The following is a 19127-nucleotide window of genomic DNA, read 5'->3' on the forward strand; positions in this document are numbered from 1 at the left end:
ACATTAATACGAGTTTAACAAAAACATACTTCATCACAAGATGTTTCATTCAGAAGCCCTGGTAACATGAGAGAGTAAAACCCTTTGCAAGGAAACAGAAGGTATGTCTGAGGAATGAGAACGCCAAATTGAACCCTTTACCACACAGGGGAGAAAAAGGAACTGCAATATTCCTGTCTCCAGGAACACTGAGGATGTCTCTAAGGGATCTCAACACAAGAGGCACCAGCCTCTCATGTGTGGCGTTTAGCCTCAACTTCCCCATCCTTAGAATGGGAGGCAGAGGTCTTTAGTCACTTTCCATGACATAGGAGGTCAATGAACTCTTCGGATAGAGAGTCTTTGAAGACACTTACAAACAAAACTGGGAGACTTTGCCAAACACATTTGGAAACTCTGGATAGGGACCCCAGTTTGAAAGCAACTAATGGTTTTCCCATAAAGAACCCCAGAAATGTCACTGGTAAATCTTCTTAACACATCACAATACAGATCTAGAGGGGGAAGACTGCTGTCCTCAACTTCCTCTCACCTGCTCCCCTGCAGTCCCTGGCTCAGCATCTGTTTCCTTCCAGATGGAGCAAAGCAGGTGAATTAAGACACACTTAGGTGGGCAGAGTCTTCTGTAAAATATGTGACCCTAAAATGATCCCTCAACTTCTCTTTCCCAGCCCAGACTGTGCCTGGCCACATCAAGCCATCATGTAAACTCTAAATACTGCTGACCATGCAGTGACCATCCACAGGACATCACTACTATAAGGGGTGAGGTGGGGGGCACACAAGCTTAAATCCCACGCCCTGTGGAGAGGAAGATCGTGTCATCATTGACTCATGTGAATGACGGAATATTGTTAGGTCAAGGCCAGTAGACTGTAATTATACAAATGGAGTCCACTTTGACATCATAATTAGCGTCCACTAATGAAATGACTCCTAAGTCCTTGGGCATATGCAATAAAAAATGTATTAAAACTTTCAAATTCCTACTTTAGTCTTAGTTTCTAGCACTGAATAAAACACTGCTTAACAAAAAGTGTGTAAGCCGATCTAGTAAGCAGCTGAAAATCCAAAGACTTAGCACAACTCAGGAAGCCACAGGTGTGTCTCGGGGATGGTGGTTTTATTTTCTTCCCACATCTCCCAGGAGGACAAACTCCCTGCCTCACAAACTGTTACATTTTTCAAGGTTACTGAGCCTATCTCACTGCCCCTCCCTGTCACCCGCTCACTGCTCTCCCCTGTCCCCCTGCCTCGATTGAGCCTGCACCCTCTTCCTGCACTTCCCCTGTCCAAGAATGGAGCTGCCGTTGATTCTGTGCCTCTGCTCTGTGAATTCTACTGTGGACACATCTCCTGATGTGGACCTGAAACCTGCCTCCCCTGCCTCCACTGCCTGAGGTCAGTCTCATCATTTCTGGTCTGGACTCCAGCAACAGTATTTCTATGTTAACAGAGATTGAATTATTACTGAAAACATTTATTAAGCACATCCTATCTGCCAGGCAGTGTGCTAAGCACTTTTCATGTATCAACTCACTCAATATTCAAAACAACCCTAGGAAGTATATTTATTATTTATCCCCATTTAAAGAGGAGGCAGAATGCTAAGTGAACCCAGCTTGTGAATAATAGAGTCAGAATTTTAATTCACACCACCTGTTCCAGTGCTCTTAACCAACACATTATCTTGCCTGCCAAGGAGAGGGGACGGGGGAGTGTGTGTGTGTGTGTGTGTGTGTGTGTGTGTCCTAGTATTTTTAACAATACACCTTGAAGACCACACCTCATGTCAACACAGAGCTGTCTCATCTCAGGACCACAAAATATTAGATTGCTAGGGCGTTGCACAAGGAAGCCAGTCTCCTACTAGTGAGAGTTTGGGTTGCTTCTGGCCTTTTTCTATTCTAAACAATGCTGCAATGAACACCCTTGTACATACATCTTAGCACATAAGTGTGAATACAGCTCTGAGGACGTTTCTGGAAACAGAATTACTAGATAAGAGCATTGGCACGTTCTGAATTCTGATACAGCAATAAGGGTGTCTCACTTGTTTTTCCTGGCACCAACCTCTCCCCACTCCAGTGCTCTCCCCACACTCCTACCAAAGCTGGCCTTTTTCAGATTCAGTCACATCATCCCTCAACTTTAAACTCCAAGGGCTTCTTCAGAGCCAGGGCATGAGGTTTCCATTCCTCAGCTTGGCCCAAAGGCCCCCTAGAAGCTGGCACCAACCAAGCTTTCTGCCTTCCTCCTTCACCTCCCATACCATGTAATTCAAGTGGTCACACCCCACAGGCTGGAGGGCTCTTCAGTCTCCCTCCTGCTGTCTCCTCCACCTGGACTATCATTTTCACCCGCTTTCACTTGGGGCTTTCCTGCACTGTCCATGCCCCTCCTCTGTGAGGCCATTCCCACTCCCCTCACTAGGTTCCCCTTGGACTTGGCATATGACAACTAGTAATGCATTTCTCACTAAGAGAGCACACGTCTTTGTTGGGGTCCCTTCTGAAGGTCTGTGAATTCCTTTAATTTTGTGTCCTTATTTCCTAGCATAGAACCTGTCAAACATCAGGGGATCAATAAAAGATTGCTGAATACATGAATAAATAAAATTAGACAAATGGAATGCTTTGATTTTGCTGGGAAATGAACTCATTTCAGTGGAAATTAGATGCCCTGGAGAGAAGAAGTTAAGCCTAATGCTACAGAACACACTCAGAAGTTTGGAAACTACAGAGCACACAAAGGTGGGAAGAGAGAAGATGTTTCCTAAAGCTGTGTACAAAGTTCAAAGGAGGAAACAAGCAAGGTTTTAGCTACAATTACCTATATGTATCAAAGAGCTCACATTATCTTTTGTCAGTTCTCAGGGGTATTATATGTAAAATATTGATGTTATTTAATAAGCTGTTGGATTAGCTTTTTATTCTTGCCCCGAGCTCTACTTTCTTTCCTCTATTTACACATTTCCAGGAATGAAGCTCCTCTGTAAGAAATCTGGCATTCTAAAGAATAATCTTCATACCCATGGGTAGTCCAGATGTCCCATGAGAAGGCAAGCTTGTGACAGGGTAGGTTACTGCTGCTCTTTCCTAGTGAACTCTCCCAGCTCCCTCCTCCCTGTCCCCCTTATCAACTGGGAAAAGTGAGATTATCTAATCCATTTTACTTATGATTGACTAACTGATTGAATTTTAATTAAAACTCATTCACACTGAAATGTTATCTCAACTAGAACCGAAAGCCTTTAATTGTGGAATTAAAAGCTTTTTCCTGTATGTATAAATCTTCAGGCATCAGTAAATAGATGAATAAATATCGGAGGAGGAGGCCGGAAGAGCTCCTTGAAATCACATAGCCTACTTGGCTAGCTGGACCAGAAGGCAATCTGTTTTCATCTATCTGGGGTTACTACAAGAAGTAGGAGCACAGTCCCTCCTCACCAGGCTTCTCCTGGGAATTACCTGTCATAAAATGAATAATGACCTCCCAGTATCTCATTCAGTCCTCACAAGGGCAAATGGAGGGCCCAGGATGCTAAAGCCACATGCTGCTAAATGGTAGAGGGACTCACCCCAGCCTGGCTCCGAGGCCACCATCACCCTCCACTGCTACCATCATCCAGCCCCTCTCCTTGCTATCTGAACACCATCCAGTGGTCCCACCTGGCCTTCCCTGAGCTTCCTGAGCCTTCTCATCTATGGCACTCCCCTCTGCACCAGGATTTGTAGATGCAGATTTTGTTGGCTAATATTTAATGATGTTTACTGTCATAATTCCTCACCCCAATCTGCCTGTCTGTATATCCAGTCCTATCCCTTCATCTCTTGCATGGTTTCTACCTGTTCCTGGTGGTGTATCATCAAACACACCCACTCTTTCAAAGAGCTATTAGTTTATGTGGTCCACTCTACTTATTTTTGGATAAAGATTTTGTGATTCTCTGAAATGAGTTCTCAGGCAAAGGCACGGCTAACCCCAATGCCTCTGATGTGTGTGCACAGCTACTGTCACCCAGCAAGGACTCTGAGCTCCTATTCTGTGCTCTGTTCACTGTTCCAGTGCTAGGGATAGGGCTCCACCCTCACAGAGCATACATTCTAGTGGGGGAGACAGTCACTTGTTAAAAGTAAATGTAAATAAGTGCTAAGGAGAAAAATGGGTGACACTAGAATAAATGAAGTCATTATATAAGAAGTCTGGATTCTTGTGTGGTTTAATCAATCCTACTAGTTTAACACTGACACAGCAAAAGAAGTTACTAAATAATAAAATCTAACCCCTAACTTGAGGAATAAATAAGATAATCATTGCAAGAATGACAGAATAAAAAGAAAATCACCCCCTTTGCTCTTTACAAAAATATGTTCAGTCCTCTGTTAGATAAACAGGTAATATTCCTTACCTTTGCCTGCCTTACTTTCCCGTTCCAATATGTACAAGTACTTTCAAAAGCAGAAACCACAAAGCAATTTAAGATCGTCACCTGTGAATGGGGTGCTTTGAGTCCTCACGGGATGGCGACTGGCAAAGGCAGTCTCATCTCTCTCCCCAAATGGGGAAGGCACAGTCTCTACAGCAGGCATTTCTGCTATAAAGGAGTCAAAGTCATCCTCCTCCTCTTCTAGCTCCTTCTTCCCCTCCTCCTCCTTTTCTCCTTTGCTGTCTTCTTCCTTCCCTTCTTCCTCCTTTGTGAGAAGCAAGGGATCAGGTGTGGGAAAATTCTGTTCCATCAAGCCCTCAGCACCTGAATCCAGCTCTTTAATAATTTGGTCATACTGGGCAATGAGATCCTCACTCTCCGGATTAGTGGTCATCAGGTTAGAGCTGTGCTCTGCCTCAGGGGCAGGGGACACTAACTCTGAGTTGGATTCTGGGGCTGCTTCAGGCTCCCTCTCTTGCTTTGGCTCCCTGGGCTCACTGTGAAATGGGTCTGAATTGTCCCTATTGCACTCCTCCTCTGAATCTGTCTCTGGCTGGGGGCTAAGAAGGGGGCCATTATTGATGGGGACACTTTGAACTTCAGCCTGGGCTTCAGCTGGTGGCCTAGCAGCTTTCTCCTGAGAATCCCTTGCATCCTCAGAGTCCTTCTCAGCACACAACCTGTACACTATCACATCATCTTGAAAGTCCGACTCTTCGATGTAAGACCCTTTAAACAGCAGGATGGCATTCTTCTTCATTTCCTGGATGTGTTTGGGGGGATCGATGGGTACCGGGGGGCCTGAAGCCTCCAGATCATCATAAGGCCCCGGGGAGCCCACGTCAGCCCCTGAGGAGATTCCAGTGTCATAGCTGTCATCCCATTCAAGCTCTGTCTGGCCCTTGTCCTTTCTGGGAGCCAGCTGAGGTCCCATCTTCCTGGGGAGTTGCTGCGGGAGCCCAAACACAGGGCAGGCCGAGCTCGCACTGCCCTCCTCTGTCAGACTCTGAAGCAATGTCTCAGGGCTGGGGGAGTCACCGTCATACAGGGCGGACCAGACACGGCAATCCCTCATGCAGCGGAGGATGTTGGTGTGGGCCTCCCACAGATACTGCAGGTAGCTGATGTCCAGGGCTTTCCCATACTCCACGATGCAGGCTGACTGGGAGAATGCTTCGGGGAACGGCCGCTCCACAGGCCCTGCACAGGAGGCAGAGGACAGTCAGAACAAGGGAGGTGTAGGGCAAAGGTAGTGAATGGGGGGTGACCCATTCAGGCTAAGACTGTGTCTTGCTATCTACTTTGGGTCTACTTATGTCTGAAGAAATGACCTCTGAATAATAAAAAATGGTTAGATCATAAGAAGCAAAGACTAATAATAGAAACTCTACCCTCACAGAAGATGGAAAACCAATACAACCAGTCAGACAGTGGCTACAGCCAATGGAAAACTATGATCTGGTATGAGTCATTAGAGAAAGAAGAGCTAATGATAGCAATCTCTCAGGTTGTTGAGAGGACTAAATTAGGTAATACACCTGATATACAACCTGCCACAGAGTAATGACCTTAGAGTTTTTTACTTTGAATCTAAAGTGGAAGGCTGGTAATCCATTAATGTGAGAACCAGAATTTTTTGTAGAAAAATTTTTCTACAAAAAATTCCGGTTTTTAGAAAAGCCTATTAATTCATTCTGCCTTCCTGGGGACTATTGGGGATGTTGATATTATTAAATGATCTCTTAGAGTAAAATCATATTCACTACAAAAGTCATTTTAACCTAAGAATGCTGCTTATGTTACCATGACAGCCTTTGATGTTAAAACTTCCAATTCACTACTGAAATAGCTGTAAAAACATCTGCCTGTCTTTCCTCAAAAGAAAAAGACTCAGGGAAAAATATATTTTCTATCATTTCTTAAACATCTAGTATGCTACAGGTGCTTTATCGGTGCTAGCTAAGTTAATTCTCCCAATAATCCCATATGGTAGATAATATTTTCTCCATTTTCAGATAAAGAAATTGAGGCTCAGAGATGAAAGAACACCCAACCCAAATTGTGGAAGAGCTGCAATTCAAGCACAGGCGATTTCACACCAACCTCCATTCTTACTTCAATTGCAAGCCTCGTGTCTCTTCATGCTCTAAATCTCTACCAGACTGGGTCAGAATTGAGCCTTTAAGGATACCCATTTCCAGGGCTTTAGGGTGGACATAATTCATATTTTACAGCTCTACTGCTAAAAATGTTAGTGTTTATCTCTCATCTACGTTATGTAAAAAGATGTCAAATACTACTGCTAGCAGTATTTATTGAGCACTTACGACATACCAGGCAGTCTTCTAAGAGCTTTACATGTCTTCACTTGCTTTCCTGAGAATAACCCTTTGAGGTAGGTACTATTTTACAGATAAGAAAAAAAGTTTAGAAAACTTAAGTAATTTGCCCAAGAAAGTAGCAGAACCAAGATGCAGAACCTGAGTCTTTGCTCTGCTACTTTCTTGGGCAAGTTATTTACCCCTGTACAATAATTACTCTGGCTAGCTAGCTGGCTATGCACTACCCATCCATTAGGGCATTTGTGTGCTGTAAGGCAACCCCAGAGGCAGGAGAGTGGAAAGAACATGGAATCTGGAATCAGAGAACCTACGTAGCTGTATAATCATGAACAAATCAATTCCCCTCTCTGAGTTTGTTTGTTCATCTGTAAAATGGGAATACTACCTTCTTCAAAGCATTAAAAGTGATCACACAGGAAAAGAAGTTGGCAAGTTATGGACAATCATATGTTTAACTTTAATTTTGAATTCTGAGGCAAGGTTAACCACAGAATCATTCTTGAAAAAACTTTCATAGTAAATTTTAAAAGACATCAATTTTTAAATATGTTTTAAATAATAACTTTTAGGTACAAAAATATAAGATATCCATACTAACAGGAAAATACAATTAAGATAGTTATATAAACTGCTAATCTTCATGTATCTTTATATAAAGAACAAGACAGTAAGACAACCTTAGTTTCTAGAAATTACATTAATATCAAATGTACTGACATTTTCTTAGTCAAGTAACCCAGCTTTTAAATATACTTTATCTAAGAGGATTGTAGCTGAGTGGACAGAGTGACATTGTTGGGGTGGATATCAGAATATAGACCAGAAACACTTGACTCAACACCAGGACTGGGCATTTCCTGGTGGTCACAGGATATGCAGAATGTTCCTGAATTGAAACAGCCATATGACCATCAAAGATACACATATGCCTCCTTTTTGCAGCTGCCTGCCAGAAGGCCAAGGTTGATAGAGATGGCTATTTCAATTTTGCTTGTATGAGGTGAACTGTAGCTGGCAAATAGCAACTGAGTATCATAACCCCTGTAAAGGATTTATGAAAGCCTTCTTTATTAGGTCAATCAAATGCATCCAATTCTGCTGTCATATCACAAATTTCAAGTTTTATAGGGATATATAATATGTAAATCCTTATGACAGATTCCTATAAGCAGCTCATTTTAGAAATTAAAATAAGGGCTGATTCTGTCCTAGCAATAGCTATTTCCACACTTCTCACCTCCATCTTGTTTTCGAAGACATGCTAGCACATGTTTTCACATTCGACTCAGGATCCCACTAGAAAGTCCACGTAAAATAAAGATCTGGGAACACTAGGTAATGTCTGGGCACTTCAATGAATACTGATTACAAAGTGTCCATAACTCCTTACAAAGCAGAAAAGGATCCCAACTAGTCATTCATAAGAGAAATGGGAGCCACTACATAATTCCCTGTCCACCCAAAGGGACGCATATCCCAAAGTGAGATGGAATTGGCATCCTTTTTGTTTAAAGATCATCACTAGCGTGTTCCTACCTGAACTGTCATGCATACACTTTGACCAGAGAATATAATCCCTCTCTTGGTTCCCAAGCGTCAGAGTGATCCCGCTGGAGCAGCAGACAGGAGTCAAGGCGAGCAGCTTGGCCGCAGAAACAGAGTAACAATCTCTCTCCTTCACAGTCCACCTCTGACTGAGCATCATGTGATTGCAGGGGATCAGATACCTAGAAAAACAAAAAGAACCAGCATTTTGTCTCTGCAATGTCTTGAACTATTACTGGGACTAACTAAACCATAATAGGGACTCCCTGTGGCCAGGGGCGGACCATCTTCCCCCAAATCTCAACTGATCATCTCACCAGCCACCAAGATTCACTCCTTTGCTTAATTTCTTCTGAAAGAACAATCTCTTTGCAAAGAACTTAATGGTCTTTACAATTTAGCCTCCAGGAACTTCATCATCTCTTAAAGGATCCCTCTTCACCTCTATGCCTTTGCGTCCACTGTAACCTTTACCTGGCCTGTGCTTTCCTCTTTTCTTTACCTGACAAATGCCTTTCATTCTACAAAGTCCAGCTTCAGTGTCACCTTCTTTGGGAAGGTTTCCTGGCTCTTACTCCAAGACAAAGCTAATCCCTCCTCCACTACGCTCATGGGTGTCTATTAAGCACTATTACCTCGTATCACAATTACTTCAGTGTCTACCTCCTCAGTATAATGTGCTACCACAGCAAGAAGCTGCTTCAATCATTTCTCTTATAATCCCAGAAATTCTGGCTTCTAGCAGGCACTGAATGGCAGGAGCAAATCATCACTCCATAGTGTAAACCTCTTCTTATATTCTCACGGGTGACCGGGAGGAAATATAATGGAAAACGACTCACTGAAGATCACTGGCCCCCATTTCACACAAAACACTTTTGGCTGGTAATCAAAAGCATCTTAGTATCATTATGAACCTGGGAACAAGAAAACCTGAGTGACCATTTCTGACACACCTGGAGCACATCAGTGGGCCTCATGGCTAGAATAAAGTGTGTTTAAATGACTTACTTTCTTAACGGGGATAAAAACATACTGCTTATTTAAACAAAGATGGAGCAAATGGGATAAAGAACTTGTAGCCAGAGCCAAGCATCACATATGTGTGCAGGAGCCAATTACAGATGAGCCCTTATGTGAACAATCACAACCTTTCAATCAGCCAGAATGTTTTTGCTTCTGTATTCAGCATTTGAGAAAGAAACAGTGCAGAGAAAAACAAGCTAAAATTAAGATTTTCATTAAAAAAGATTAAAAAGTACGACTTTCAGGCCGGGTGCAGTGGCTCACGCCTGTAATCCCAGCATTTGGGAGGCCAAGGTGGGCAGATCACCTGAGGTCAGGAGTTTGAGACCAGCCTGGCCAACATGATGAAACCCTGTTTCTACTAAGAATACAAAATTAGCCAGGTAAGAGGTTGCAGTGAAATGAGATCACCCCACTGCACTCCAGCCTGGGCAAGACAGAGTGAGATTCATCTAAAAAAAAGGACAATTTTCAGGATATGTCTTCAGACCTATAAACATTCAACTCCCACATCTCCTGTTGATCCAAAGTAGGAAAACCTAAGTTGATATTCACGACTGATTGGCTGCAAGAGCCAGAGTCAGAGAGGGAATAAAGATTCCATTCTCTTTGTGGTACTTTACACTGAAGGTTTTAATAATACTTTCCAGGTATGATATGGCAAACTTGCCACTTAACCTTCAGTTCTCAGAAAAAGCAAACCATCTAAGGCAAGGCGGCCCTCATCCCCTCCTCCTACTGTCCCCAAAGGCAGATATATATTATTATTATTATTTTTTTTTTTTTGAGATGGAGTTTCGCTCTTGTTACCCAGGCTGGAGTGCAATGGCACGATCTCGGCTCACTGCAACCTCCGCTTCCTGGGTTCAGGCAATTCTCCTGCCTCAGCCTCCTGAGTAGCTGAGATTACAGGCACGCGCCACCGTGCCCAGCTAATTTTTTGTATTTTTAGTAGAGACGGGGTTTCACCATGTTGACCAGGATGGTCTCGATATCTTGACCTCGTGATCCAACTGCCTCGGCCTCCCAAAGTGCTGGGATTACAGGTGTGAGCCACCACGCCCGGCCCCAGATATATATTCTTAACCTGCTATCAGTAAGAACCAGACACACCTGCAAGTCTGATGTGGTGGCATCTGTTTTCATAAGCTCAGTTTCATAAAAGTAGGTTACAAGAACAAAAAGGAAAGTATGGAACAGGGGGCAAGTCTGTTCTGATTCTTGGCTTAGCTTTGGGGACTTAGCAATGAGGAAAAATGGATGTTGCAGGCAGAAAATAAAGGAGCTCTTTTTCTAAGGATATCTGTGAGTAGAGATGCTCTGGTGACCAGGAATAACACAGGAGAGAGAAGCATTCTCCCACCCACCTCTGTGTGAACCCACCAGCTGTGAACAAAGCACAGCTGGACCCCAGTGGGCACCCGGAGAAGGCAATGCTGCTCTAGCACCACACGGGTGTGCCAGGGTACATAGCAGGATCAGAGGCAGGGAGTGGCGGGGTGGGAAGAGAAAGCAGCAGCAACAGAAGGGATTGGAGCAGGAGAAGGGACCATGGCAGATGCTGCTGTGGGAACTGTGATGGGAGACTTGTTCACGCATATATGTAAGACTCCTCACTTGGGGGTGGGGTACAGTGCTTCATGCCTGTAATTCCAGCATTTTGAAAGGCTAAGGTGGGAGGACTACTTGAGGCCAAGAGTTCAAAACCAGCCTGAGCAACACAGCAAGATCTTGTTTCTATACAATATACAAGAGTTAGCCAGGTGTAGTGGTGTGCACCTGTAGTCCCAGCTGGTCGGGAGGCTGAGGTGGAAGGATGACTTGACCCTAGGACATAGAGGCTGCAGTGTGCTATGACTGTACCACTGCACTCCAGCTTGGGGGACAGAGTGAGATCCTGCCTCTAAAGAAAAAAAAAAAAAAAAAAAAAAACAAATAAACCAAAAAGACTTCTCATTTGGTGATCCCTAGAAGTGACAGGTGATACTTTCTGTGTGTGCTGGGGGCAGGGGCGGGTCCAAGATTTTATATGAGGTAGCTGGGGTGAGAGCTGAGAAAACCTGTCCTGTAGCCATTGGTGTGAACTCTTCCCATAGGCTGGTGAGGCCGAAAGAAATTCAGATTACACAGGATTTATTGTATCCTTATTTTGGTCATTAATTATTTAACAAGTAAACTGCTTCAATGCTTTTATATACTGCTGGAATAGCAATGACTGCTTACAGCTCAAACCAAGCATATTTCATGATTTAAGCTGATATACATAGATTTTTATTCTTTGTTTGAAATATTAAAAATGGCTGGATCAAAACTAATAAAGCTATTTATCAAATATCACCAGTGGGTAGCTTGAAGCTATATTAAAATAAAGAGTAACTGGGAATTTGCAACATTACAAATACACGCTTTCAGTAGAAACTAAAAATTTTCTTCTGAATAAATCAATCAAGGGAGATCCCCTATTGTTTGAAAGAGAGAGTCTATGAAATTGGAAATTGAGAGCCTGTTCAAATGAATAACCCACCAGTATTCTGAATAACAGTTCTCAGAGGTCATTGTGTTAAGTGAAATAAGCCAGCAGAGAAAGACAAATATCACATGTTCTCTTCATACGTGGGAGCTAAAAAAGTGAATCTCAGAAGTAAAGAGTAGAATGGTGGTTCCAGAGGCTGGGAAGGGAAGGGGGAAGAAGTTAGTTAAGGGGTACAAAAGTGCAGCTCTAGATAGAGTGCTAGTATTTAATAGTACAGTAGAGACATTACAGTTGACAATAATTTATTGTATATTTCAAAATAGCTAGAAGAAAATAATTGTAATAGTCCCAACAGAAAGAAAAGGTCCTAATGATCCTGATTTGATTATTACACATGTATAAACATGCATCAAAATATCACATGTAGCCTCAAAATATGTGCAACTATTATATATCAATTTTTAAAAGAAAAAAAGCCCTGGTTCTGCTGTACCTTTAAAATAAAGGATCATCCCAGAGGAAAGAATAGAAAAAAGAGAACTTGCTCCTCTGTCTCTGTCTTTTCAACATTTACAGGAAAAGATTAGAAACAGAATGAATGCCAGACTATCCCCAAATGTCAAATATCAAAATGAATTGGTTGTCAATAGCAGAAAAATCACTTAGGAATTTAGTATGGGTATTTATTATCAAAATCTTTTCATTTATACTATATTTATTTTGTTTGAGGATTTTAAATTCACAAAACTATAAAAATAATCAGAGACTAATAAATATCTGACTTTAGAGGTCCAGATTATGCAAAGCCATCCCCCAACACAGCAGGAAAACATATTGTCCTCCCTGATTTTCATTATTGCCCCAACCCTCTACAACCCTGGGCTTATTTCTTACTTTCTTGGATATCAGTCATTAAAGTAAACCATCAACACTTCTAAAATAATTCAGTGACAATCAATTGATAACAAAGCACACATATTGCCCTATGCTACACTGACCATAAACACAAGCAAAACAAGGCAGTGAAGTACAATGAGCTAAGTGAAGTGCTTCTTCTGAGATGATGATAACCCCAACAATACACCAATAGGCAAAAATCTACAAAGCAATGTTAGTGAATTCAAAAAGATCATCTGTGATTCAAAGAAGTTCTGGCCATATTTCTCCTATTCATTTTCCCTAGGCTGGCAGGCTTTATGGGGTTTTTTTTTTCCCTCTCCTCCAGACCCCTATCTTCTATGCAAGATGAAAATGTTCCTGAAGTATACACACAGCTTCTCTTCAGGCGAAACAACCTCTATCTGAACACAGCAGGCAAGGCAGTTCATAACCCTGACAATGGAGCAGTACTTCTGAGAAAAACTCTCTAACCAGAATATTCAGAAATAGCATTCAATGTATTAAGCAATTAAATTTTGTCTCAACTGGGAGGTTCCAGGAGCATGGCAGAGATTTGTTACTTCACTGCTTGTCAGCATTTCCTGCCTGCCTTTGGCCTATCATATGTCACATACGTGGAGGTGGACAATTTCTCCTTGGTTTTCTGCTCACTAAAATATCCTGTCTTTGGGGGTATCTTATTTCACCTTACTTTTCTGATATTTTGCCAAATGGAAGAAACTAGTATCAGTTACAAATGGATCATCATTTTGAAATGTTGGTATTTATATTTGGGTTGTAGCAAAAATTGACATATAGTTATTATTTATTTATCACATGACAAATACCTTCATTAAATGCAGTCACATAATCTTCACTGCTCTACTGCCTCTCAGATCTGCAAGTTTATCATGTATATTCAAATGACTGCAGTGGCAGCAACAAACAAAAAGGATGGATTATAAATCTGTTTTTTATGTCCCTTAAAATAATGTTTAAATGACTTGAAGAACAAAGATTTTTTATGGTCTTTGCTTTTCACACAGATTCTAAATCAGGAAAGAATTATTTTCATTAGTTTAAAATGTCCTTTCTAGAAAATTACCTCCCTTAAATGTGTGTAATATTTTATAACAGGGGTGTCTAATTTTTTGGCTTCCCTGGGCCACACTGGAAGAAGAGGAATTGTCTTGGGCCACACATAAAATACACTAGCACTAATGATAGCTAAAAGAAGAAAAGAACTGCAAAAAAAAAAAAAATCTCGTAATGTTTTAAGAATGTTTATGAATTTATGTCGGGCCGCATTCAAAGCTGTCCTGGGCCACACGCAGCCCACAAGCCACAAGTTAGACAACCTTGCTTTACAGCATTTCAAAACATTTTCACAGACATCACCACAGTTGATCCTCCCAATAACCCTATGAAGTAGCATATTCCAAAACCAGAACAGGTCGAGTCACATGAGCAGCGCAGAGGAAGGAGACCAGGAGCCAGTGTTTTCTTGCATGCCTATCATGTGCCCAATCAACTTCTGTGTATGTCCTCTCAGTTTCTCTCTTGGTGGATCCCCCCAGACACCACAGCAGAATTAGAAACAGAGGAAGTATTCAATTAAGAGCAACTATATTATTGTTGTTATTATCACTATCGTCCTCATTAAAGAAACTTGGGCCCAGAAAGCCTATGACCAAGTAGTCAAGCCCATCTCCTAACCTCAGGTCTGGCTTTTTTTATTATTATTATTCCATTTATAACTTGTTATAACATTCAGGCACTTTCCCGGGATATTTGTCCCCACCTACCCTAGAAATGACTAGCCCTCACTTGAACATATATGTATCTCAACCATGAGCTCATTTCTTAATTTTTTTTTTTTTTTTGAGATGGAGTTTCGCTCGTTATCCAGGCTGGAGTACGATGGCGCGATCCCGGCTCACCGCAATTTCCGCCTCCTGGGTTCGGGCAATTCTCCTGCCTCAGCCTCCTGGGTAGCTGGGATTACAGGCACGCGCCACCATGCCCAGCTAATTTTTTTTTTGTATTTTTAGTAGAGACGGGGTTTCACCATATTGACCAGGATGGTCTCAATCTCTTGACCTCGTGATCCACCCGCCTCGACCTCCCAAAGTGCTGGGATTACAGGCGTGAGCCACCGCGCCCGGCCCTATTTCTTCATTTTTATAATGTGCAGATCTGGGTCTCCAGAGAAGCCATTGCTGATGCCATCTCTGAGGACACTTTTTTAATACAACAAACATCACTATGTGAGCAGTAAAAGGCTGGTTACAGCTAATCTTGTAAAGGTCACTGAACAGCCAGCAAGTAAGAGCTTCCACCACCTGGACTAAATCTGACCTGGTGACCCAAAGCTGGGAAGCTCTGCACCTCCAGACCAAGGCCAGGCTTCCAAGTACACTGAAAAAGATAGCCACTTTTCCTGCCATCAAAGAAGCAGTATTTCAGAATTTAACATTTAAATGCCATCTGGTTTTACCCACTTTGGAGTAAAGGCCTGGTTTTTGGCCTTTCATTCAGGCCTTGCTAATGCATTCTGTCATATATCAGTAGAGGCTTGATGAGGAGCTAACATAATCTTTTTAGGACAGATAACTAATGCTCTACCCAGGCTATCCAGGTTGTTTCTTTATGATTGGATTTGTTTTCTGCTAATACTTAAGATTTGTTACTGATGACCTAATCTAAAACCCTAAAAAGTTCAAAAACTCTTTTAAACTTAAAAAACTAATAGGTGATAGTCTTCTGACAATTCTGTAAGGCCCTCCACAATACGCCACCGCCAGCTTTCTCAGACTTATTTTGTAATCACTCTCTTTTGCAAGATGTTATGCCTGCACAGCACCACTCCTCAAACAAAGTGGTTCTCAAACTTAATAGTGCATCAGAATCCCCTACAGAGTTTGTTAAAACATGGCTTGCTGGGCCTTAACCCCAGAGTTTCTGATTCAGTAGGTCCAAGAGGAGACCAAGAATTTGCATTTCTAACTATTTTCCAGGATCACACTTGGACACCCCTGGCTTTTCCAGAGCTACCTATTTGGAAATGCTATTGCATCCACCTGGAATGTCTTCTTCTCAGTAACCTCTACTCAAATCATGTCAAAACCCCAATGTGGACTACAGAAAGCTCAGGTCTCCTCCCTCTTCCCCCACTCTCAGCTCCATACACCCTTATTCCCCAGCACTGGTCAACGGAAGGATCAGGGAGTCCACTAAGGAAGGAGGAGTGGGAAGTGCATGCTGGAGGATCCTTTCACTTCCACACCACCAGAAGAGCATATAAGAGCACAAACCCTGGCAACTCTCCCCCTGGAGCTCCTCTCAGCCCTAGCCCTTAGCTCCTCTCTCAGCTATGGGGCCACATTCTCTCTGGGTCCATTTCCTGCAGTGCTGGGGTAGGGTTTCACTAGACTAGTCAACCCCAAGATTCAGGATCTGGGTTTAATGAAAAGAAGGAAAGACGTGCATCATGGTCTAACTGGGGGTTTCTAGAGTTCTGTGCTGAGATTCGGGGCTGAATCATGAGCTAATAAGGAAGCATCATTGCTTTACTTCACAGAAACAGATGCTTCTCACAGGGTTCCAGAGAAGAGGAAGCACTGCTGGGCTAAGGCAGGATTTGGTGTTCCTGAGTCCCCTATTAAATTGCCAAATGAATGTCTTCTTAATAGCTGTGCATCTTGACTCTTAATACTCATCTTCAGCAGAGACTCAACAAGAAAAGAAAACTACAGGCCAATATCCATGATGAACATAGATGCAAAAATCTTCAATAAAATACTGGCAAGCCGATTGCAACAGCACATCAAAAAGCTTATCCACCACGATCAAGTAGGATTCATTCCGGGGATGCAAGGCTGGTTCAACGTACGCAAGTCTATAAATATAATTCACCACATAAACAGAACCAAAGACAAAAACCACATGATTATCTCAATTGATGCAGAGAAAGCCTTCGACAAAATTCAACAGCTCTTTATGCTAAAAACCCTCAATAAACTAGGTATCGACGGAACGTATCTCAAAATAATAAAAGCTATTTATGACAAACTGACAGCCAATATCATACGGAATGGGCAAAAACTGGAAGCACTCCCTTTGAAATCTGGCACTAGACAAGGAGCCCTCTCTCACCACTCCTATTCAATATAGTACTGGAAGTTCTAGCCAGAGCAATCAGGCAAGAAAAAGAAATAAAGGTATTCAATTAGGAAAGGAGGAAGTCAAATTGTCTCTATTTGCAGATGACATAATTGTATATCTAGAAGACCCCATCATCTCAGCCCAAAATCTCCTGAAACTGAGAAGCAACTTCAGCAAAGTCTCAGGATACAAAATCAATGTGCAAAAATCACAAGCATTCCTATACACCAATAACAGACTTAAAGAGAGCCAAATCAAGAACGAACTGCCATTCACAATTGCTACAAAGAGAATAAAATACCTAGGAATACAACTAACAAGGAATGTAAAGGACCTCTTCAAGGAGAACTACAAACCACTGCTCAACGAAATAAGAGAGGTCACAAACAGATGGAGAAACATTCCATGTTCATGGTTAGGAAGAATCAATATCATGAAAATGGCCATACTGCCCAAAGTAATTTACAGATTCAACACTATCCCCATCAAGCTACCAATGACCTTCTTCACAGAACTGGAAAAAACCACCTTAAACTTCATATGGAACCCAAAGAGAGCCTACATAGCCAAGTCAATTCTAAGCAAGAAGAACAAAGTGGGAGGCATCACACTACCGGACATCGAACTATACTACAAGGCTACAGTAATCAAAACAGCATGGTACTGGTACCAAAACAGAGATATAGACCAATGGAACAGAACAGAGGCCTTGGAGGCAACACCACACATCTACAACCATCTGATCTTTGACAGACCTCACAAAAACAAGCAATGGGGAAAGGATTCCCTGTTTAATAAGTGGTGTTGGGAAAACTGGCTAGCCATATGCAGAAAGCAGAAACTGGACCCCTTCCTGACACCTTACACTAAAATTAACTACAGATGGATTGAAGACTTAAACATAAGACCTAACACCATAAAAACCCTAGAAGAAAACCTAGGCAAAACCATTCAGGACATAGGCGTAGGCAAGGACTTCATGACCAAAGCACCAAAAGCATTGGCAACAAAAGCCAAAATAGACAAATGGGACCTAATCAAACTCCACAGCTTCTACACGGCAAAAAAAAAAAAAAAAAAAAAACCGTCATTAGAGTGAATCGGCAACTAACAGAATGGGAAAAAAATTTTGCAGCCTACCCATCTGACTAAGGGCTGATATCAAGAATTTACAATGAACTAAAACAGATTTACAAGAAAAAAACAAACAAGCCCATTCAAAAGTGGGGGAAGGATATGAACAGATACTTTACAAAAGAAGACATACATGAGGCCAACACGCATATGAAAAAATGCTCATCATCACTGGTCATTAGAGGAATGCAAATCAAAACTACATTGAGATACCATCTCACGCCAGTTAGAATGGCAATCATTAAAAAATCTGGAGACAACAGATGCTGGAGAGGATGTGGAGAAATACGAACACTTTTACACTGTTGGTGGGAGTGTAAATTAGTTCAACCATTGTGGAAGACAGTGTGGCGATTCCTCAAGGACCTAGAAATAGCAATTCCATTTGACCCAGCAATCCCATTACTGGGCATATATCCAAAGGATTATAAATCATTCTACTATAAGGACACATGCACACGAATGTTCATTGCAGCACAGTTTACAATAGCAAAGACCTGGAACCAACCCAAATGCCCATCAATGATAGACTGGACAGGAAAAATGTGGCACATATACACCATGGAATATTATGCAGCCATCAAAAACGATGAGTTCGCGTCCTTTGTAGGGACATGGATGAACCTGGAAACCATCATTCTCAGCAAACTGACACAAGAACAGAAAATCAAACACTGCATGTTCTCACTCATAGACGGGTGTTGAACAATGGGAACACATGGACACAGGGAGGGGAGCACTATACACTGGGGTCTGTTGGGGGAGAGTGGGGGGTACAGTCGGGAGTGGGGAGTTGGGGAGAGATAGCATGGGGAGAAATGCCACATATAGGTGAAGGGGAGGAAGGCAGCAAATCACACTGCCACATATGCACCTATGCAACAATCTTGCATGTTTTTCACATGTACCCCAAAACCTAATATGCAATAAAAAAAAAATACTCATCTTCAAATCCCAGCCACTTCATAAAACCTTTCCCACCTGTACTTATGTCCAAAGGACACACCTTTGCTACCTTATATATAAGTCCTTTCCAGTTCACAGCAAATACTCATCAAATTTTTACTGAATTTAACTGAAGCATACTGATTGAAGAATATACATTGGGTGTGTACCATTATCAAAGCAGAAATCA

The 19127-nt window shown here is 42.1% G+C and overlaps 1 protein-coding gene across 4 annotated transcripts in view; it reads right to left on the bottom strand.

Moving 5' to 3' along the window:
* The window catches only part of FHIP1A (FHF complex subunit HOOK interacting protein 1A), a 282110-nt gene that overhangs the window by 15608 nt on the left and 247375 nt on the right, over positions 1–19127 (bottom strand). For all 4 annotated transcript variants that reach the window (XM_012470035.2, XM_012470037.2, XM_012470036.2 and 1 more), the window contains 2 exons: positions 8308–8498; positions 4493–5629 (listed from right to left, as the gene is read on the bottom strand). In XM_012470035.2, the coding sequence (XP_012325458.1) occupies positions 4493–5629; positions 8308–8498 (1328 nt within the window). The remainder of the gene's footprint in view (positions 1–4492; positions 5630–8307; positions 8499–19127) is intronic.

This window comes from Aotus nancymaae, unplaced genomic scaffold (assembly GCF_030222135.1).
Source record: "Aotus nancymaae isolate 86718 unplaced genomic scaffold, 86718_ANA_hifiasm-v0.15.2.pri h1tg000033l, whole genome shotgun sequence".
Classification (NCBI taxonomy): domain Eukaryota; kingdom Metazoa; phylum Chordata; class Mammalia; order Primates; family Aotidae; genus Aotus; species Aotus nancymaae.